At 39.3% G+C, this 23,974-nt stretch overlaps 1 protein-coding gene across 1 annotated transcript in view; it reads left to right on the top strand.

The window, feature by feature from the left end:
* The window catches only part of LOC307171488 (NACHT, LRR and PYD domains-containing protein 3-like), a 78,505-nt gene that overhangs the window by 34,973 nt on the left and 19,558 nt on the right, over positions 1–23,974 (top strand). The window contains exon 5 of the mRNA XM_079893141.1: positions 19,938–20,111. Within this exon, the coding sequence (XP_079749267.1) occupies positions 19,938–20,111 (174 nt within the window). The remainder of the gene's footprint in view (positions 1–19,937; positions 20,112–23,974) is intronic.

Here is a 23,974-nt window from a genome sequence, read left to right on the forward strand (position 1 = left end):
ACATCCAGATCGAATTCAGAACAATGATCAAAACATAGATGGAGTAGATCGAGTCCATCAACACCCCTAATGCTTGTACGTGCCTATAGCTCATCCTGAATCGACATTTAATTCAGTAACATTAGGCAGTTTTGATTTATATGCTGTTTAATGTTGGTGATTGTGTTATTTCACATATGCATATAATTACATATGAGATCCCTTGTTTCTGAATCTTCTTTGTGTTTTGTTCAGGAGATTCAGAACTCTTTCAGAAGATGCGTAATGGTGTGGAAAGTGTTAATAATAAAAGTCATAATTTAATCACCCTGGTGTTCTTCTAATGCAGTATGTCCTTCTTTTTTCGGACCACAGAAGGAGACTTAAAATAAAATATCCCGCTCTCGCTCATCCACATGATGGGAGTGAATAGCGACCAGAATCAAGCTTAAAAAAAGATGCAAAAATATCACAGAAAGGTCCCATGTGACGTGTCATATATACACATATATGAGTTCAAGGGGTATATGACAGCATTTGGTGAAAAACAAATCGAAATTTAATTTGTTACTTAATGAAAATCCTGACATTGGCTTCTGGTATTTTGTGCATGACTGTGCATTCATGAGACATGATTAGCATTGCAGTTCACTTTGACTTAACCAGAAGTTGGATTTGTGCTTGGTTTCATACAGTCTCGCTCCGTCAGAGCCAGTCGTCAACAGCTGGTAACTCAGAGGGTTCCCCTGACCACTGAAATAAAAGGTGTTGAAATCCCAGGACACATTGGAAAAGGGTAATGCCAGTGGAGGGTTTCTGAAGGGAATTTTGAGCATATTCTGCCCAGCGTAAGAAGCGGCTCTAGTCCGAATGATTCTGCTGACAGTACAATCTAAGAAACCTTGTGAGTTCTTGTTTTAGGCATTCGGTATGACCGTTCGATTGTGGGTGATATCCTGATGTGAGGTTTTTATTTACATTGGCGAAAGAAGGTTGTCCAGACCCGAGATATGAACTGGAAACCCCCGGTCTGAGACAATATCTTCAGGTAGTCGATAATAGCGAAACACGTAGTGGAAGAGATATTCTGCTGTTTCGAAAGCTGTTGGAAGCTTGGGTAGAGGTATTAATCAACGTGCTTTAGAAAAATGACCAAAAAATCAATAGCAATGTGTGAACAAGGTCATCGAGGAATGGGTAGTGGGTGTAGAAGGCCTGAGATGGGTTGTCCAAAAAAATTTGCTGTGTGCAATACTGACAGTTACTAATGTATGTGATTTGTGTCTCTGAAGAAAAGGTAGACCAATGATGACTGGATTGTGAGGGGAACGGTTGAGGTAAAAGCATGTTTGCTCTGTGTGTAGAACTCCAACTACACAGAAGTAGGGTCCGAGTCAAGTAGGGCCGTGGTAATGATGGTACTCATAGAGAACATTATCTTTACAGTTACTTCTATACATGAAGTGTAATGACCAGGAACAATGGAGGTACTCACTAGTGATGTCACATATGACACTGAAGCTTCAAAGCGCTTAGCGAGTACACAGCGCAATTTCTCATGAAGCTCCGTGTCGGAGCGCGTATTGTTTTCAGAGAAACGTGATCAACGAAAAAAGAAGCCTCGCTTTTTTTCTAGTCAAGTGAACGCTTCACTTTGCTTTTCAGAATGTTTGAACCCAAATCTATAGCCTATATTACATGATCATATATTCTGCCATAAACACTATAAAAACTACAAAATAATTAGAGCACCATTTACTTGCATCAAACAACTCTATTGGAATTATTATAATAGTATTATTACATTTAATTTACTGCCACACTTTAATATGTCAATTATATTATCAGATAACTGAATATTTTGCCTTGTCAGGCTTTTATTTGTGCTTAATGGATGAAACAATGGCGCTGCGCACTCTGGTTTATGGCTGCTATAAATTTGACCTGCCACAGTTTTCGACACTGCTGATGCTTCGAATCTTTTCCCGAAACAATCAAAGAAAAGCTTCAAAGATTCAAGAAGCTTTGTTTCTCCATCCCTAGTACTCACCCTCAGAGAATACTGTTGTGGTGGTCAAGTTGGGCAGTTTGCTCTCAGATGTCCTGCTTGACTGCAATACAGACATAGAGGTTCCCTGATCCAGCATTCTTGTATGGGATGAATATACTGTAGTATCAAAATGATTAACACGTGCAAGCACACTTATCAATGAACTTGATACGTTGCAGAAATGTTTTATCCATGCTTTTCAACTTGCGTGTGCAAAATTCAAAATTGAATGAATGTGTAGCAATTTGTACAAATAGAGACATTTTTGTGAATACAAATGTTTTCCTTTGTATTAGTGTATCATAATTTGCGCATGCAACAAAGATGTGCATGTGTGGATCAGGTGACACGCGTGCATTCATTGACTTCTGAGTCGATCTCATGTTATTCATTTGGATTTTAAAACTTTCTTTTCGCTTTTTTGAAGCATTTCACAACCGACACACAAACAACTACAAATTAATAGGCCTGGTGCTAATTATTAATGTATGCACAACTATCTATCTATTTGACAAATTCACAAATGTGCGTCACTACATTTAAACTAATACAATACCAAAATCCAAAATCACATGAATGTGCAGCATTTTGTACAAATAGAGACATAGTTGTTAATACAAAACCTCGATTTTGTATTAATGTAGGCCAGAATTTGTGCACGCAACGAGTAAGATGTGTATTTGTGGATGAGGTGACGCGTGCATTCATTGACTCGTTTCTGAGTCGATCCTATTTGATTCATTTGGATTTTGAGACTTTCATTTCGCCGGTTTCGCCTTGCACGATCCACGCACAGCTGTCTGAGAAAACCTGCTACCACTAGATGGCAGTATTCTGCTAAAACAGACAATGGCAGCGTAATCAAGCGTTCTTCCCCATTTAAGACGCTTAATTAGAGTGATATTGAAGCACCAAATTTAGTACACAATATAGGCCTACCATATTAATAAAGCATACTTTGTAGAGGCAAACAGATTAAATCAGATTATGAACATCACCCATTGAAAACCATTATAAAACGCTTAACGTGCAATAGCGCGTTGCATGCTCAATAAGGTGTATTCACGGGTTTCACATGACGTCACACAGCGGTGTGGCCGCCATTTGTAGGACCGAATCCAAACATGCCGTCTATCTGCTATGCTGTAAACTGCGATAACAGCAAATCTCAAAGAAATGAGAAATTAACGTTTTACAATATCCTCAAAAACCCTGAGCGTCGTCAGAGATGGATTGCTGCTATAAAGAGGGATCACTGGACACCTACAGAACACTCTATTTTTTTACACTCTGTTTGAGCACTTTATTTCAGGTAAATAATGGCTAGGTTAGCGTTAACTGTTCTAACATTAGCACTAGTCCCTTACCAATCAGCCTTTGCATACAAATTGAATTAGTTAATGTGTAGCTAGCTAACATTTCCAGACAAAATAGGTCATCGTTAAGTTAACTATATCCACCGTTAGACAGTAACTAATTCTGAGTAGGTAACGTTAATTGGTGTCTCATCTTCTACCACTGCAGGCAAAAAAAGTGAAAATCCTCTGAACCCCGATTATGTGCCAAGTATTTTTGGCTACCTGTCACCTAAGCAACGACAAAGAAGAATAAATTGCTATAAAAAATATGAGCAGACACAGGCTGTTAAAATGAAGAGATGTACCAGTGATGTGTCAGTGTCACCCCATGATAACCTTACTGACATTGAAATTGACAACACTTGACAGCGGGCAGAGTGGGGAACACAGCTACTCTAAAGAACCTATCCATACTGAGAGCCGTGTAGCATGCACTGATGAAGCCTGTCGAGAAACTGTGAAGAAACTGATGGAAGAGTGTACCAGACTGAGGGCTGAGGTTCATCAGCTTAGGGACAGGGCAAGCAAGTTATCAAGCAAGTTATCTACCTTAATTCATAAAATGAGGTATATTACAACTTCATTAAGTCATGGTAAAAAAATTTTTATATACTTCAGTAACCGTCAAATATTATTTTAGTTTGTAATGCACTAGTTTCATGGAGATTATGTTGAAAGGACGCTGATGTAAATAAGGGGTGAAACTGATTAATCAAAAAACTTTTGTAAATATATACATGTCAAATAACTACACGTTTTCTTCTGCACTCCACACATTTTCATGTCTTCGGTACCCTGCTCAATTTAAGGCAAGACTTGTGAAAGTGCTTCCGGGTACATTGTCCAGATGTGCAGGTGATGTCATCTGTGTCACAAGGTATACCACAGTAGCATCCCATTTCAGATGGCTGTTCAGTGGTTGTAGTGTGTGTGGGAGTATGGCGTGTTGCTGTATACCATTTTCCCAGCAGCTCTGGTAGTACTCTAGTCTTGATGAATTCAACCACTTTGAGGTAAGCATTGTGGAAGAAAACAGGATCATACTTGATCCGCTGGATGAAAAACTCCTGCGGTGTCCATACAATAAAGTCACAGTAACTCACCATGGAAACATGCATCTGAACTTGCACTTGATACATGAACTTGTGGTCAGTCTTAAGCTCCATTGTCCCATCCTCTCCTATGCATAGACAGAATGATGAATCTCTGCAGCTTTCGTTGAGTGAACGGTCCCTGCTGTTGAATGGGCATTTTATTTCCAGGACGCCATCACCATGACAAGTGCATGTTACCATGCCGTCGGGTGATGCTCCAATCCAGGGTAGGTCTGGGTTGATGATGAATCCAGATGCTTTATCCTGGAATGTATACACAATATATAGATAAACAGTAAATAAATATTGATAGGCTGTACTTGTATTAATTGTTGATGTCTCCATGGTGATCTTGCATCATAGATGTATTGTGTGCCCTTGCTCTTTCCTCATTCACTTGACCCCATCTGACAAAAATTTAAATACAAACTGTTTATTAAAATGTATTTGTCAGAATGACATTTACTGCCTATCAACATTTACCTTAAGGTGTTGCACTCTGACCGCAAAGCTGTCATAAATGCCTTTATGCTTCTATTTGCTTGTAAACTGCTTCTCATTTACTTGTATCGAATGGCTAAAGATGTTACATCATGGTAAGTAACCATGTTTAACCCCCTGAGGTCGGCTATCGCGCCGGCGCGATAGGCTCGTTTTTTTCCGTATGAGTGCAAAAAATAAATTTTTTATCTTATATGCTTGTGTTATACATCAATCGATCCTGTTTAGTGTGTATTTTTTTTGTGTATGCTCATAATAAAAACAAAGTGTTGTGCTTTTCGCCAAATAAAGAAAAATAAACATGATGCGAGTTCTGCCTACTCTCCGTCAGTGAAGTCAATTCTGAAACGCGTCCGAAAATGAACTGTAACTCAGCGAATACTCAGTCAAACAGGCATACAGTCACACAGGCATGAAGCTTGAATTCTCTTCTTTCAAATGAAGTATTTTTTATAAAAAACTAATATTCACAGTTTATATAATATGTATGTAAAGAGAGAGATGTCAGTCGTTCTCATCTCAGCTAATTAAGTTTTAATGTGACTCCGCCTACGGAGACCGCGCTATCCAAACGCAAATGTGAGGCGATCCATACAAACCTGTGAAACGCCCACATCCGCTGGATAAGGCCGGTGAAACACTGGATGCGTGGCGTAAGCGTCTCAGCTGCGTGGCGTGTCCGTTTTTATTTCGGCTCCCATCCATGTTAACAGTTTAGAGTTTGCATACTGGCTGTGTGAGACGCGCGTCTCAGGCGCGGCACGAGCCGCGTGGAAAACGCGTGCATTTTAGAAATAGAACCGACGCCTATTTTTCACGCGACACGCAAGCGTCTTGGAAGCGTTTCCATGCAAAATTGAATAGGAAAATCTGTTTATTTGTCATTTTGACACAAATACATATTAATAAATGTCCTTTTGATGTTTAAAAGTGTCTAGGTTTTGACATAAATGCAAATATAAATGTAATTTTACAAAATATGATCGATTTTCAAATACTGCTGTATTGAATGAACAGCTTTTAGCAAACTCTATTGCTATACTGAGATGAGGAATATATACTGTATGTGTTTTGTCAAAAATAAAGTCATCAACTAACTAATGAATCCTTTACTTTGAAATACGTATGATAAAATGTATACTTTAGTTTTGAAAGACGTTGACTAGTTTTGAAAAGATTATAAAGTATGTATGTGCATGCATATATATATGTGTGTGTGTATATATGAAGAGTTCAGATGCAAAAGCCTCTAAATGCCATCTGAAATTTTCTCCTAGAATGATCATTTTTATGAAGCTTGTATATTTAAGTTAGCTATAGGTGACACACCTGAATGAATGGCTCATTAAGTATGCAGGGACGTAGTCTCACCAGGTGTGAACTACTACATATGCATGATGCTGTTGGAGCGTTTACGCCCCCCTTCCGCATATTGGCTTTCCAAACTAAAAGTGTTTCACAAAACTAAAATCAATGTATCGTTTTTTTGTGAATGATTAGGCAGGATGATTTTCATATCATTTTGAAGAAAAAACACTAGGCGATGAAATCCATTAGTCAAAAGTCTTATTGCCACATATTTAGTATGTGTTTTGTGGCCTTATTTCAGAAACTTTAATTTTTAGTTTTTTCGATAACCATGCATAAACATTATTCTCTCAAAAATGAAAACATGTACATACATGTGGCTCACATATTATGGAAGTCCTGTTTGTGCTATATAGAGTGAATTTACACCTTTGCCATTAATATGTTTATAAGCAACTGAAAAAAGCACAAATGTCAGGGCATGTCAGAACATCTCAAGGACCCCAAAAACACCCCAGACCCCAGAGGGTTAACCCTCTGAGGTCTGAGCTGTTTTCTGGTCCCTGGAGGTGTTCTGACATGCTCTGACATTTCTGGTTATTTCTGTTACTTGTGACATTTTCATGGCTAAAGTCTAATTACACTGTATTCAGCACAAACTCTGCTACAATAATATATCAACAGCATGTATGTAAAAGTTTGTAGTTTTGAGATAATGACATTTATGCGTGGTTTGTGAAAATACAAAAAAAAATTCTCACTGAAATAAGGCCATGAAACCCCTACTGATTATTTCTTCACAAGACTTTTGAAAATTGTATCACGTAGCCTAGAATATTTGCTCTAAAACTATGTGAAAATCACCCTGACTGCTCATTCAGAGAAGACAATATATTGATTTAAAATTTTTACGACGTGTTTTGTGTGAGAAAGCTCTATGCGGAAGCTCATTAATATGTATGGCTTTTCTCACCTGAGAAAGACAAAGACACTCCCTAACGGCCCTATTAGGAGCTATCAGGCCCCTATCATTCTGAGCAACCTTGCACAATACTGTAAATGAGGAGATTTAAAAAAGAATTGCTTTTAGATTGTTTGATTTATTTACACAACATAATCCAAATAGACACAACAAATGGAAAAAAAGCACTTATTGAAAGACAGAGACTTGAAGATAGAGATGTTGAAGTCGGCAGGACTCAGTGGCATCTGGGCCCTGAAAAAAAAGTGAACATACTGATATCAAGAGAAAGGCCTGCACGATTTTGCAAATAAATATTAGATTTTTCTTGTTAAAATTGCTTTTTAAAATTCATAAAATACACACACACACACACAAATGTTTCCAACAATATATAATATAATATAATGAACACCAGGTTTGTTGTGCCTTGTAGGCATAAGCTATGCGCAGTGCTGGGTAAAATAATAATAACAATAGATAGCAGTATAAATCTTCCAAAATATTTCAGTAACAACCAAGCTAGAGAAAAATATATTGATTATCATGTTACTTCAAATGTTTCCATTCGTTATGATGATATGAAATGAGATAATAGTAAAAACATGAAGCCGTTTGGTGTTTTGCTTTTCAAATTTTCAAATGATACATTCAAACGCGATCGCGCTGCAAAATCTGATACATTCAAACGCGATCGCGCTGCAAAATCTGATACATTCAAACGCGATCGCGCTCAAATATAAAACATTATGGTTACCATACATATCTACGTTTGACCAGATATCCACAAACACAGTAGGCTTAACAGTAAACACGGGTCTAAATATTATAATACTACTTTTACCATGCTGTGTTTTATTATAGAATATAAAAACATCCTCGTGTTGAACACGTATACAAGCACTGAAAGGTTGCCTATCATTCTAGTTCACATTTCACATTTCATGTTTCTGTCTATATATACATGTACATATATGAAATTAGGCTTAGTTCATGTTTTTACTCCAAACTCATTTCATAACATACATTTTAATCTGGCACGACCAGTTTAACATGTCTTATCTTAAAAATCTTCTCATCTTCAAATCGCGTTTGAAGTAAATCCGAGGCAAATTCAAGGTAAACAGCACAGCACAGTACAGCTTACAGTCGTCCAAACGCGATGAAAAGGAGTAAGTTACGAAGTCTCTGCTTCTTTGTTTTGAGGTGATGAGGGCGTTTACAGGTCTGCGTTTCTCCGCATGGATCATTTGCATGTCAATCGCTCGTGCGCGCGTAGGCGTGTTCAAATTAAATTTAATGAGGACGCGTTTGAGAAACTGTACATGCCGCTGCTTTCGTATGGATTACTTAAAAATAGAATATTTGTTTTTTATATAATTTACATACTTTAAAAATAGAGATTCCAAGCGTTGTATAGACATGCGTTTCAAGTCTGTGTGACAAACATTCGCTGAGTTACAGGTCATTTTCTGTCGCGTTTCAGAATGAGTTTCACATTGAGAGAGACGGCAGAACGCGCATCATGTTTATTTTCTTTGTTTTACGAAAAACACAACATTTTGTTTTTATTATGAGTGTACACAAATAAAAGAAGACATTTAACAGTTTTGAATGATATACAATACAAGTATGTAAAATCAAAATCAACAGAGTATTTTGCACTGATATAAAAAAAAACGAGCAGATCACGCCGGCGTGATTGCCGACCTCAGGGGGTTAATTGTGCTTTATTCTATTTACCTTGTTGCCTCAGTGGAAAACTGAGAAGAGTGTGGATAGCAAATTCTTTTGATCAAGGATACCGGTCTGTTTGCTTTGGCTGCCTCATAGAATACTGACCCTGTGACTCTCCCTGCCCTTTGATCAAACCATACCCTACTTTTACTTTGCTCCCTGGTCTCCTCCTCAACTACCAAACACTAGAGAAAGGTTTGTTAGTTATTTAGTCAATTATCTAGATAGTCATGAATTTAAACTGCACAGGTAGAAATATTAGTAGTAATTAGTTGGTAACGTTTTTATACTAACCTGTTGCTGTGTCAGATGTAGGTTATCAAAGACCTTGGCACTCTCAACCAGTAGCGTGGGCAAGTCCATCTCCAGCCAGGTGCTTGAATGTATGTTTGACAAAGGAGTGGGCAAGTCCAGCTGCATCACCTTTGGCGCGTACCTGCAGTGGTGGAAGATGTATTCAGATATTTGACTTGAATAAGTGATAGTTATCATTTACTCACCCTCAAGTTGTTCTAACCTTTTATACATTTCTTTCCTCTGCTGAACACAAAAGATGATATTTTAAAGGTATAGCGAAGGATTTTTTTACTTCCGGGTGGAATACCTATACTATTGGTCCTCCTAATTGTCAATCATTCTGGTGAATCAATCAAACTTTTCAAAAAGTGGAGAGGGCGGGTCTTATCTAAAATTCGGAAAGATCCTCCGCTATACCTTTAAATAATGCTGGTAACCAGACGTTTTTTTTTTATTTTTTTTTATTTTTTTTTTATTTATATAGCGCTTTTTACAATGTAGATTGTCTCAAAGCAGCTTTAAAGAGATAAACGTATAATTTAAGGTAAGATTGTTTTGGCTTTATAGCGGTTCTTTAATAAAGTTATTTTCCAGCTAAAGTTAGTTTTGATTGATTCGCTTCCGTCGCAACGATCATTTGTTATTAAATTAGCGGCCGCCAAGACGACACCATTCTCTCTACACAAACTTTGAACGCGATCCTGTGAGAAACGCTGATGTCATTCATATGCGCATTAAGAATTGGTTCTATAGTTATGTGCGTTTGAATATATGTGCGCAGGTTTGTAATTCCCTACAAACCAAGCCTAAACAAATTACTGGTGTTTCCTTATAGTTTTGATTCAGAATTTTATTTAATTTTATTTTATCAATTCGGGGTAGATACGCAAATTCAGTTTTCCCGACGACGCTTTATCTGTAGAGTGGTAAATGGATCCTCCATAGGGAGAGACTAGTTGGCACTTCAGCACTGCGTTGACATTGGGTTCAAGCGAAGGTCCTTCGTCAGATCTGGATACGGCCTGGATCCGGCAGGCTGCGGGAAAACCTCGGGATAAACAAAGACACTAAAATTAGCGTAGATGCCATTCTTCTCATGATGTAACAAGTACATCAGGATTTATGGGAAGTGTTCCCGGTTCCAGCTGACCTAATCTATGCAGCCTAACATTGAATTATAGAAGTTTATAATGCATTATGTGAATGCTATGTCAAAGAGATGTGTCTTTAATCTAGCTTTGAACTGACAGAGTATGTCTGCTTCCCGGACAATGTTAGGAAGACTGTTCCAAAGTTTTGGTGCTAAATAGGAAAAGGATCTACCGCCAGCAGTCGATTTTGATATTCTAGGTATTATCAACTGGCCGGAATTTTGAGATCGCAATAGACGTGAAGGACTATAATGCGTTAAGAGCTCGCTCAAGTACTGCGGAGCTAAACCATTTAGTGCTTTGTAAGTAATCAGCAATATTTTAAAATTGATGCGATGTTTAATAGGGAGCCAGTGCAGTTTTGACAGAACTGGGCTAATATGGTCATACTTCCTGGTTCTGGTAAGAACTCGAGCTGCTGCGTTTTGAACTAGCTGTAGTTTGTTTATTAAGCATGCAGGGCAACCACCCAGTAGAGCATTACAATAATCTAGCCTTGATGTCATGAAAGCATGAACTAATTGTTCCGCATTTGTCAATGAGAGCATATGACGTAATTTAGATATATTTTTAAGATGTAAATATGCGGTTTTACAGATACTAGACACGTGACTTTCAAATGAAAGATCGGTATCAAAGAGCACACCCAGGTTCCTAACCGATGACGAAGACTTAACAGAGCAGCCATCAAGTGTTAGACAGTATTCTAGGTTATTAAGTGCGGAAGTTTTTTGTCCAATAATTAGAATCTCTGTTTTTTCAGAATTTAGAAGTAGGAAATTACAAGTCATCCAATTTTTTATATCAGCTATGCATTCTGTTAATTTAATGAATTGGTAAGTTTCGTTAGGTTTTGAAGACGGTTGACGGTATCTACTGACTTCCATAGTATTTTTTTTCCTACTATAAAAAGTCAATGAGTGCCATCATCTGTTTGATTACAAACATTCTTTAAAATACATTTTTGTGTGCATATGCAAGATGTTGTAAGCATGATATTGTATATCAATTTATACAGGTTTGAAACAACTTGAGGGTGAGTAAATGATGACAGAATTTTCATATTTGAGTGAACTATCCCTTTAAAAAAATACCATAGTAAAATATGTTGTGTCAGGTAAAACTGACACAAAACTCAGGTATATACTTCATTAAAGTATCATATGCATTATGTTATTGGATGCACTTAGTTATATTTCAACACGGTGTACCTGTGGGAGTGGCCCTCAATGACAGAAAGGATGGCACTTTTCTTTGGCTTTGACTCTTGCATTTCACTGTGATGAAGCATCTCAAAAAACACCCTGCACTCTTCATCTGATGGTGTAATGTCAGGAAAACCAGGGCCTTGAACATGACGGGGCTCTTGTTTATGACAGAAACTGATGTTACGGATCTCTGCATATTGGACACCTCGGACAGACTCCATACTTGGCTGGGCCCATGCACAGGGCTTCTGGGTGCAAGCCTGCCCATTATTGACATCAACAGAAGCCAAAACACAATACATTAGAGCTGCTGTATGAGAGCAAACCTCTCCTAAACCAGCCTTACAGGTGCAATGAGCCATGAGAACAGTCCCATCTTCCTGTACTGTTATCCAGGGGGGTGTGTTGGTGTTACACTGAGGCTTTGTGAATGCTTCACCTGGAAATTTAATAAAAGTAAAATTACTTTTAATTTTACATTATTATTGCATATTACAGGTTACCTAGCTAAATTAAAACATGTACTTTACAATTGGAACACGTATAACGTCATTCTAGACAGCTATCTATTTTTACATTACTAAACTTAGTTGTATGTATGGCTGAATGATGTTGTTGTTACCTGCTTCAGTATGCTAAACTACTGCTCACTGTTTCTGCCTTAAATTAATACATTGTTTAAATTAATAGATTATAGCTAACTGCGTGATTTTTAAACATTTCTGAAATGCATAACTTGGACCCTCTAAGTTGTAATGTAGACCCATGCATTTTCTGTAAAGCTGCTTTGAAACGATATTGTGAAAAGCGCTTTACAAATAAATGAGAATTGAAAATAAAGGTGTCCAAACCTCACTAATAATACAGGAGATGTGCTTTACCGACATTATTAGCAATTCAGTTCAGCGATGCAGCGATTACTCGTGTAACGTTAATATCACTTACCCGTCCTGTTATCAAGAACATTTTCTTCATCTCCAGATGATAGATTTTGGGATCATTAACCCATCCCAAAGTGAAGTAGAGGTAGGCTTCAGTGCTTTTAAATGCCTTGAGAGCTTCGCCGGTGTATGGAGAGGGATTGTGGACGAGGTAGATATAAATATCAGCAAACGTCAAATCTGGCAAGTTTTTACAAGACTTTAGTGGAGTCAGCAGTTCGTTTGGCAGTAAATAAGGATCTATACTAGAGGTGGGCATAGATTAATTTTTTTAATCTAGATTAATTAAATCTTTGAGAACGGGTTTCTCAAGTCAGACCAGGGGCTCATTAGACCAGGGGCTCATCTCCTGTTTCCAAAATGCATCACAAACTGCTTGAGAAAGCTGTTCTACTCATAGACTGTAAAAGGTTACTACTGTACTGTTACCGTCCGTAGGCAACATTAGGTAGGCCTATGTTATTATCAACTACTATAGGCTATCAATTAGGGATGGGCGATATGGCCTAAAATCCATATTGTGATATACAATATATATTGCAGCCTCTTGTGATAACGATATATATTATAATAAAACCATTTCAGAACAGGTTACACAGACCCTGCTAAACAACTGCTAAATGTACTTTTTTTTTTTTTAAAGGGTGTATGTAGTTTTGAGAACATATATTGTGCAAAACTGTAAGTATACAACATAATTTTGCAGATAAATAAAATTGAAGTAGGCTACACTAGCTGCAGAGACTTAAGTAGGTGTAATGTTTATTATGGCTTGGAGCTTATGAAACCCCAAATTTAAAATTAGAATATTGTCTAACTGATGTCTTTTCAGTTAAAAAGAAACACAACAACGATTCTTAAAATCGGGCGCAGACAGAGATTATGTGCAACACAACTAAGATATATTGGGAATAATACGCGCGCGCTGGTATTCAGTGATATCATGTTTCGTTTTGAATTTGAGGTGGTAGAACAGATTAGTCGTGTGTTAACTTACCGAACTGTTACCCCACACACTCTGTCTATATAGTTTGCTGCTGCTCGTCGGACGGCTTAAATCCGAACCAAGTCCAAATAATGGATGTTGCACCGATCTTTTTCACCAGCTTTCACTTTCAGCCGTGTTTACTTAAAATGACGACGAATATGATGCGTTGCAGCTGGGTTTACCTCGCGGCCGCGGATAGATTGCGTCATCATTGCTTGTGTAGTATAGAGCAGCTCCCAACCCAACTTGGAGAATAGATTAACAGCGATATTTTTTTTATCGCGCGATAAGAGTCTCACGTTAACGCAGCACGTTAACGCCGATAACGGCCCACCACTAATCTATACCTAAAGTATCTATTTTATTTAAATACTATTGCTTTTCGTCTGTAGTGAGGTGTGCTATTTTAGTGTGCGACATCTTTCCAATCACCAGGGAGAGGCTACTCAATTTAACTCAAAGGTCCTAAAGATCAGAATCAGAATCAGAATCAGAATCAGAAAGAGCTTTATTGCCAAGTATGCTTGCGCATACAAGGAATTTGTCTTGGTGACAGTAGCTTCCAGTACACATACAATATAAAGTGACAAGACAAGTGACAAGTAACATAGGTATAAATAAAAAAATTAAAATAAAAGATTATAAATTATAAATATATATAAAGTAAAGTTATAAGGTGCTATAATGAAATGTCGGAGGGAAGTATTGCACATGTTTGTTCCACAGTAGGGGAACATTTAAGTGTTCATGAGGTAGATGGCCTGGGGAAAGAAACTTTTCCTGTGTCTGGTTGTTTTTGTGCTCGGTGCTCTGTAGCGTCGACCAGACGGTAACAGTTCAAACAGAAAGTGTGCTGGGTGTGACGGGTCCAGAGTGATTTTGCGAGCCCTTTTACTCACTCTGGATGAGTACAGTTCTTTGAGTGTGGGAAGGGTAGTGCCAGTGATTCGCTCAGCAGTCCGAACTATCCGCTGTAGTCTACGGAGGTCGGTTTTGGTAGCAGAGCCGAACCAGACGGTGATGGAAGTGCAGAGGATGGACTGGATGACAGCTGAGTAGAACTGTACGAGCAGCTCCTGTGGCAGGTTGAATTTCCTCAGCTGACGCAGGAAGTACAGTCTCTGTTGGCCTTTCTTCACAATAGAGTCTATGTGAGTGTCCCACTTCAGATCCTGAGAGATGGTGGTGCCCAGGAACCTGAATGACTCTACTGCAGTCACAGTGCTGTCCATGATGGTGAGTGAAGGGAGTGCAGGGGGGTTTCTCCTGAAGTCCACGATCATCTCCACTGTTTTGAGCGTGTTCAGCTCCAGGTTGTTATAACTGCACCAAAGAGCCAGCTGCTCCACCTCCTGTCTGTACGCAGACTCGTCACCGTTCCGGATGAGTCCGATAACAGTAGTGTCGTCCGCAAACTTCAGGAGCTTGACAGAGGGGTCTTTAGAGGTGCAGTCATTTGTGTACAGGGAGAAGAGCAGTGGTGAGAGAACACATCCCTGTGGAGCACCGGTGCTGATGATGCGGCTGTCGGACGTGATTTTGCCCATTCTGACTAGCTGTTGTCTGTCTGTCAGAAAGCTGGTGATCCATTGACAGACGGAGCTAGGGACAGAGAGCTGGGTCAGTTTGGTCTGGAGCAGTGATGGGACAATGGTGTTGAAGGCAGAACTAAAGTCCACGAACAGAATCCTTGCATAGGTCCCTGGTTTGTCCAGATGTTGCAGGGTGTAATGCAGTCCCATACTGACCGCATCATCCACAGACCGGTTTGCTCTGTAGGCAAACTGCAGGGGGTCCAGCAAGGGTCCAGTGATGTCCTTCAGATATGCTAACACCAGTCTTTCGAATGACTTCATGGCCACAGATGTTAAGGCAACAGGTCTGTAGTCATTGGCCCTCATTTATCATTCTTGCGTAGAAACGGGCGTATATATTGGCGTAAGATTATGCTTACACAACTCTCATCGCCTGATTTATGAAGCTGTGCGTACCTTTGAAATCCAGGTGTACGCAATACCTGCCCTTGATAAATGCCGCGGCTGAAAACGATCGTCATTTGAATAACACGCGCCTATATATTCAAGTCTCCGCTCCCCCCACGCCCTCATTTTACGCCATGGACACACGGAAGACGGCAAAGAAGAGGAACTTCTTTGAGAAAGAGAAAGCGAAACCATGGAAGTGGAAAGAAACTTTGAAAGAAAAATTGTTTTCTAGATTTTTATTATTTATGACGCTTATTGTTATTTAGAAGAAGAATGTCGTTATTATTATTATTTGTATTATTATTATTATTATTATTATTATTTAAGAAGAAGAATGTCATTTTTATTATTTTGTCAGTCTGAATTATTTTTTTGGTCATTGAAAGCCTTTCATTACTAAACCCAGTCCGTGCAAACCCTGGCCTAACCATCGTTTCAAAGAATAGTACAACGGCGAGCGCGTCGAGTATAAACGCCTCGTCCGTTTGGGGAGGTGCGCGCGCAGTCTGCGGAGACTCGCGCTGCGGAGCCAGGCGAAAGTATAAACAAGGCTTAAAACGTCAGGTAAAGCGCACAGGCTCGCAACTGAAGGAATACATATGCCTACAAATCAAATGCTTTGGTAAAATCACACAAATTAAACATTGAAGTCCATGTTGCACAAAAATAAACACTGAAGTTTATAATTACTATGTTGTTGTTTTTTTACAGTGGGTCATAATATATCATATCTTTTAGTTTGTCAGTGCGTTTTGTGGAGTTAGGAATTGTTTTTCTGCGCATTCCCGCACTCAAAACGTGCGTACACCACCTCCTGAGCTGGCGTAGGATTTGAGCGTGCCGTACGCCAACGTCCATATTGATAAATCTCAAAGTCACCGTGGTTTTGGGTGTACGCCAGGTGTACGCTGGAAATTTGGTGTACGCACTTTTGATAAATGAGGGCCATTGAGTCCTGTGATCTTTGGTTTCTTCGGGATTGGGATGATGGTGGAGCGTTTAAAGCAGAAAGGGACTTTGCACTGCTCCAGTGATCTGTTGAAGATCAGTGAGAAGATAGAGGCCAGCTGGTCAGCGCAGGTTTTCAGACAGGCTGGTGAAACACCGTCTGGGCCTGGTGCTTTCCTTCTCTTCTGTTTCCTGAAGATCTGACGCACATTATCCTCACTGATCTGAAGTGCAGGGGGGGAGGGGAGGGGGATGGCTGGAGGTGTTGATGGCTGTGTAGAGAGATGGTCAGGGCGGGTGTGGGGTGTCTGATCGGGGGTCTCAAATCTACAGTAAAAGACATTCAGCTCGTTCGCAAGATGCTTGTTGCTGTCGGTGCTGGGGGATGATGTCTTGTAGTTGGTAATGTCTTTCAGGCCTTTCCACACTGATGCAGGGTCGTTGGAGGAAAACTGGTTTTCCAGCTTTTTGGCATAGCTCTTCTTAGCCACTTCAATCTCCTTTGTCAATGTGTTCCTGGCCTGATTAAACAAGATCCTATCCCCACTCCTGTAGGCATCTTCTTTGACCTGACGAAGCTGTCTGAGTTTTGGTGTGAACCATGGTTTATCATTGTTGAATGATAAGTAAGTCCTGGTAGGGATGCATAAATCCTCACAGAAACTGATGTATGATGTTACAGTCTCTGTGAGCTCGTCCAGATCGCTGGCAGCAGCTTCAAAAACACTCCAGTCAGTGCATTCAAAACAGGCTTGTAAGACCTGCTCTGTGTCGTTGGTCCATCTCTTTACAGTCCTTATTACTGGCTTAGCAGTTTTAAGTTTTTGCCTGTAAGTTGGTAGAAGATGAACCAGGCAGTGATCGGAAAGTCCTAGAGCTGCTCTGGCGACGGAGCGATATGCATCCTTTGTTGTGGTGTAGCAATGGTCCAAAATATTATTGTCTCTGGTGGGGCATGTAATGTGCTGTTTGAATTTAGGCAGCTCACGTGTGAGTTTTGCCTGATTAAAGTCTCCGAGAATGATAAGAACAGAGTCCGGGTGTTGTTGTTCTGTTTCTGTGATCAGATCAGCCAGCTGTTGCAGCGCCGTACTCACGTGTGCATGCGGTGGAATGTAAACACTGATGAGAACGAGCGAGGAAAACTCCCGCGGCGAGTAGAACGGCTTACAGTTAATGAAAAGCACTTCCACATCAGGACAGCACATCTTCCTTAACACAGTTACATCAGTACACCACCTTCTGTTGATGTAAAAGCATGTCCCACCACCGCGCGTTTTCCCCGTTGACTCCGTATCGCGATCCGCTCTGAACAGCTGAAAGTCCGGTAGATGTAACGCGCTGTCCGGAATGGCTTCGTTCAGCCAGGTTTCCGTGAAACACAGAGCAGCAGAGTTGGTAAAGTCCTTGTTTTTGCGTGAGAGCAGAAGTAGTTCGTCCATTTTGTTAGGGAGAGAGCGGACATTCGCCAGATGGATGCTAGGCAGCGCCGTTCTGAATTCGCGCTGCCTGAGCTTAACGAGTGCGCCGGCTCGCTTCTCACGCCTGCGCGTCTTATACTGTTTCCACAGTGCAGCGGCGCAACCGACGACAATGTTCCGCAAAACGCCAGAAGAATCAAAAACTGGTTGGTGATCAGTTGGTGTGCGCTGCCGAATGTTCAGCAGTTCGTCCCTGGTATAACTGATAGCGTATGACAAACATAAAACAGGACAAACTAACAAAAACAGTGTAACAACTGGAGAGCTCAACACCGAGGCAGCCATCCGCGGCGCCATCTTGGATCTTCAATACCATAAAGATGGCGACCACAACAAAAAAGTCACGTGACTGAAACCCATGAATAGGCTACTGAGTTTAAATATCACCGTCTTACTGCATTGACATTAAGCTTTTTCTTTATAATATGCTCTATGGGAAGAAAACTATAGCCTACAGACAAGAGCCTATATGAACACGACGTGCGGCGTTTCACGTTAATGGCATTTTTTTTAAAAAGTGAAATTTCGCAGTTGCGTTCATTTTATAGGCTTATTTTTTCTAGAAGGTAACTAGAAGGTAGTTTTTGTAACTATCTAGAAGTACAGCGATCAGTTCAGGTGCAGAGATGCACAGATGCAGAGATGATCAGTTCAGGTGCAGAGATGCACAGATGCAGAGATGATCAGTTCAGGTGCAGAGATCATCAGTTCAGGTGCAGAGATGCACAGATGCAGAGATGATCAGTTCAGGTGCAGAGATGCACAGATGCAGAGATGATAAGTTCAGGTGCAGAGATGCACAGATCCAGAGATCATCAGTTCAGGTGCAGAGATGCACAGACACAGAGATCATCAGTTCAGGTGCAGAGATGCACAGATACAGAGATCATCAGTTCAGGTGCAGAGATGCACAGATGCAGAGATGATCAGTTAAGGTGCAGTGATGCACAGATGCAGAGATGATCAGTTCAGGTGCAGAGATGCACAGATCCAGAGATCATCAGTTCAGGTGCAGAGATGCACAGACACAGAGATCATCAGTTCAGGTGCAGAGATGCACAGACACAGAGATCACCAGTTCAGGTGCAGAGATGCACAGATACAGAGATCATCAGTTCAGGTGCAGAGATGCACAGATGCAGAGATGATCAGTTCAGGTGCAGAGATGCACAGATGCAGAGATGATCAGTTCAGGTGCAGAGATGCACAGATGCAGAGATGATCAGTTCAGGTGCAGAGATGCACGGATACAGAGATGATCAGTTCAGGTGCAGAGATGCACAGATGCAGAGATGATCAATTCAGGTGCAGAGATGCACAGACAGAGATCATCAGTTCAGGTGCGCTCCATGTTTCCACTTAAACAGATATGCAGCTATAGCGATCTGTCATATGCATTAAAGAGTGTCAAAATGTTTAATTTAAAAGTTATGACCTTGTTCTTATCAAAAAAACAAAGCTCATAGCAATTATTTGATAGGTACAACAGCCAAAATTCCTCAATAGCTTATTTAATTTGCTTCTTCGGCAAGTACAAGAGATTGCATTGTTCCACCATGTTTTCAATTTGAGAGTTTCACGTGCACTGAAAGTTGATTTGCACGCACCCTGCCTTACCTAGACAATCACTTAGTGAACTCAGCTACTATAGTAACAGCCTGACAGAGTATCCAGACAGAGGGCACGCCACACACAAGTCTGAAAGACTAATTATTATTTATTTATTTTTTATAAAAAATGTTAACCATAGCTTCCAAATTCTTACTGTTTAATAACGTGACCATTGTAATCACGGTCAATTTTGAAATTGGGTAATCTCAACATTACTAATTGCAATCAATCAGAGGTCCTTGTAAAGATAATTGATGGGTTGAAGAGCCGTGTTGTTTATTGTAGTGTATATTCTCTAAAAATGAAGCACACTGACATGAACACTTAATGTTGTTGTAGATTATCTCAGTGTTTGGTGACAGAGGAAGGTTGTGCTGCTCTGGCTTCAGCTCTGAGTTCAAACCCTTCACACCTGAGAGAGCTGGATCTGAGCTACAATCACCCAGGAGAATCAGGAGTGAAGCTGCTCTCTGAAGCAATGAACCAACCAGACTGCACACTGGACAAACTCAAGTAAGTGGATCAGTAAGAATCATCCTGGCTGTTGTGTATGTGAGAGAGACTGAGAGTTTTTAATAGTTTTTGAACACTGAAGGGGTCCCAGTGTGTTAAAAAATGACACCAAACCGTCCTGACAAAGCATCCAGATGAGTTGTTAGTGAGAATGTGTTGAGAAAATAATGTATAGACTCTGATAATATAGAAGCTGTAGAAACCTCACAAAGACGTAGTACTGGAACTCCATCCTTCATTTCCCAACATACTCTTTAAGAGACCCCCATCTTACACCGATCACATAACCTTCTCGAACATGTCTGTGAACCCATTTATGACACGGCGCGTGTGTGAGAGAGGTTATTTTATATATATATATATATATATATATATATATATATATATTTAAAACTTTATTTCACAGTCAATTTACAAATAAATAAAATACAAAAATTAAATCCCCCATAAAAGTACAGAGAAAATGTTATTATAACAGCAGTGCATTTCAAAAGATGTAATATTGTTCATTGCTATAATGTTAAAGATCAACAACAATCCTAGACATAAACGCATGAACAGCCAAAATTGTTGTTTTGGAAAGCAATTTTCAGACTTTTCTTTTTTTTCACCCATTCAAGCATTTGCCTTCAGACAGTATCACTTATCACATTTATTAAAAACTGTGACAAAGCATTTTTAATAATGTATAACCAATTGCACACGTTTATGTTGAGTTTGAGTGTGATGGCCAATCAGTGGCGTTCAGATTAGTCATCGCTGAACCGAAGTGCTCGCTTTCTCTGCTGAATTCTGACTGAAACTCGAGAATTATCCCATCATAAACAACAAAGTGTCAGGGTTCTGTCACTTCTGTCTAGTTCAATTATTGGTCTGACACTCTCGGTTTTGTCTCGTCTTTGTCTGAGTGCACAGTTACGAGCGTGCTCGAGCCGTGCACTATGACAAGCCAAAGTATTCATAAACGGCTGGTCAGGCGTCTGCTTGCACACTGACATGTCAAAAGCGTGCATTTCGACAGCCAAACGCGCGATTTGCCATAAAAGCATGTGTTCTTAACGTGCACTTAGTGGTCACGGATCAAAACGCGCGTCCTCGACGTGTGATCTGCTATTTAAAATGCACATTCTCGACATGTGCTTTGGGGTCACCGAAAACGCACGTTTTTGACGCGTTTATCGTAACAAAAATGGGTGTCGAAAACGTGTTTTGAGTAGGACAAAACGCATGCAATCAAGTATTTTCTTTTAGTGGCAACTTATTTGGCATTATTGCAAATGTATGTGGCATTATTGCAATAAGAAGACACTTCAAAAACTAAAAAATCTAAACTTTGACAAAAATACTGATTTAACCCTCTAAGACCGCGTGTGTCTGTTTAAGAGCCTATAGAAACTGAAACCAAATGGCTAGCTCAATAATTATTTTTGCATACAAAACCAGAGATGTAACATGTTCAGATCAAGCCTCCAACATGCTCCTGTTGCGTTGTTTTCACCCTCTAATGAGTCTGTACAAATTGCGTAATATGCGTTTACAAAAAAAACCACAAAAATGCATTGCGCGTCTTTGCACACATGTTCTGTAGATCTGCGATTGATAGTTACATCTTCCGATGCTCATTGACGTATCACGTTCTGTGCACTATGACCCCAGGAGTTGTCACATGTTGTGACGTCACAAGCTGCGTCATTTGACCATGCGTTTGACTCCCATTTGCTGTACCGGTATGTTTCTTTCTTTTTGTTACTGTCTTTTTATCATTGCTTCATTTTATCATTTATTTCTCATTTACACACACACAAATACACGTTTACAAATGCAAGCACATTCAAGGACGAAACCGACTTTCTTGAAGGAATAGAGATCCATCCCAGGAAGAAAGCCAGGTGTGCAGCCAAAGAAAGAAATGACGTGCAATGCGTTTTTGTGTTTTTTTTTTTTGTTTGTTTGTTTTTGTTTTGTATTTGTAAACGCATATTACGCAATTTGTACAGACTGATTAAATGAGTGTATCTTAAAAACTAGTTTATGTAAACAGTTCAAATCAATTCTGTATAGTTTTAAATTGTTTTATGCACGTTTTTCACATTGACAAGTTTGAGGTTGACATTTATCAAATTTCTGTATTGAATAAAATATGTAGAAAAAAAATATTAAAATTTGTTTTTCTTTTTGTTAATTGCAATTTTGAGATATTTATCTAGTTACTATTGATTTATTACAAACATAGCCTTCAAATTTGGAAAGTAAGGATTATTTTGATGTATGGCATATGAAAATGCTCAAAAGAATGACAGCACAGCATGTAAAAATACAAAGATATACTCTGGCAGAACTGTTCTATGGTAGGTCATAAAGGGTTAATGTATTTTAAAACGATTAAATATATATTCATAACAAAAGCTGTTAGAAGAGCAGTTAGTCACAACCAGAAAAATAAATGGATCTCTATGGGGCAATTACACTTTCTGGCTAAAACTATATTATCTGCAAAACAAATTCTAACCAGGTGGCAGAATTATGCATCTAACAAATAGATCAATATCCAGAAACAACTCATATTGAATTTTGATCATTATTAATGAATGTTTTTTTTTTTTTAATGTAATATTTCATATGCATGCTAATGGTGTAGCTGAGGAGTTTTGCAGTAAATAGGAAGGCTACAAAATGACAACATGCGAGAGATCTCTTGAGATTCTTTGTGCTACAGTGCAGAGAACTGTGGAGAAGCTTTCCTTGTGTACAATGTCCAGCAGATGCTCCATATTGCAGATGTTGTGTGTGTGTGTGTGTGTGTGTGTGTGTGCACACATTTAACATTGTGCTTGTAGTATAGTGTTGCTTCATCATTTCTGTGATTTTCATGACAAGTTATCGGTTTTATGGTCTAGTGGGGTATTATGGATCCTATATGGGGTCAAAAAAGACCCCGAACATCCGGAGTGTGACTTTAACAACATAGAGCCAGATATTTATTTATTTATTTATTTATTCAAACCTTGTTTGGGGCTGTCCAATAGCACATAACTGTGACAAGCCTTTTTACATTTCCTTGATTGGAATACTAGCAGGGTAAACTTAGTGGCATGGGAGGACAGAGCAAATTAATTTACCATTTTATCAATATAATACGATTTTTTCAATATAAAATAAAAATAGAGAAATGGATTAAGGCAGCCAGAATTTACTGTCACTCCCTCGGCAGCGCTATTAGAAACACCAGTTACTGTTACTTTATTTAATTATTCATTTTATGTCAGGGCAGAATAACGCAAGGGATATTAAATGTATACATTCATTTTTTCAAAAAATAAGAAAATATATAAACTGTATAAAGTTATATAGTTTTTAAATTCTCACTGAAAGAGCGAGGCAGAGTGTGTATAAGCTGTGGTCAGAGCCAGAGCGCATAGTGGACGTCTCCTGGATCGCCACAGTAAAGGTTGTCGTGGAAATTCTTTCTCAACTTTAAATAATAATTGGAAGACAGCTGGAAATTTCAAAAGTTATAAATATTCAATACGCAAATAATTTTCTTATTTACTACGTAAATAATTTTCTCTCACCGTCTTTTGATGACCTTGTGAGTTCAGTTCTAGGAGTGCATTCACCTCGGTCGTCGTGATGAGTAGAACAATTCTCTCTCCTTAAGATTGAGGATATTGAGCCGCAGAGTATGGACTCTCGGGATGGTCAATTGTTCCCCTCAGTCACGCCGATCGTCGGTTTACTGCATCGCATCCGCCTCGTCGCCATTTGTCGTGGAAATTTTTTCTCAACTTTAAATAATAATTGGAAGACAGCTGGAAATTTCAAAAGTTATAAAGATCTTTATTTCTTGCAAGAAAGGCTGTTCA

The sequence above is a fragment of the Squalius cephalus genome (genome assembly GCF_949319135.1).
Source record: "Squalius cephalus genome assembly, chromosome: 1".
NCBI classification, from domain to species: domain Eukaryota; kingdom Metazoa; phylum Chordata; class Actinopteri; order Cypriniformes; family Leuciscidae; genus Squalius; species Squalius cephalus.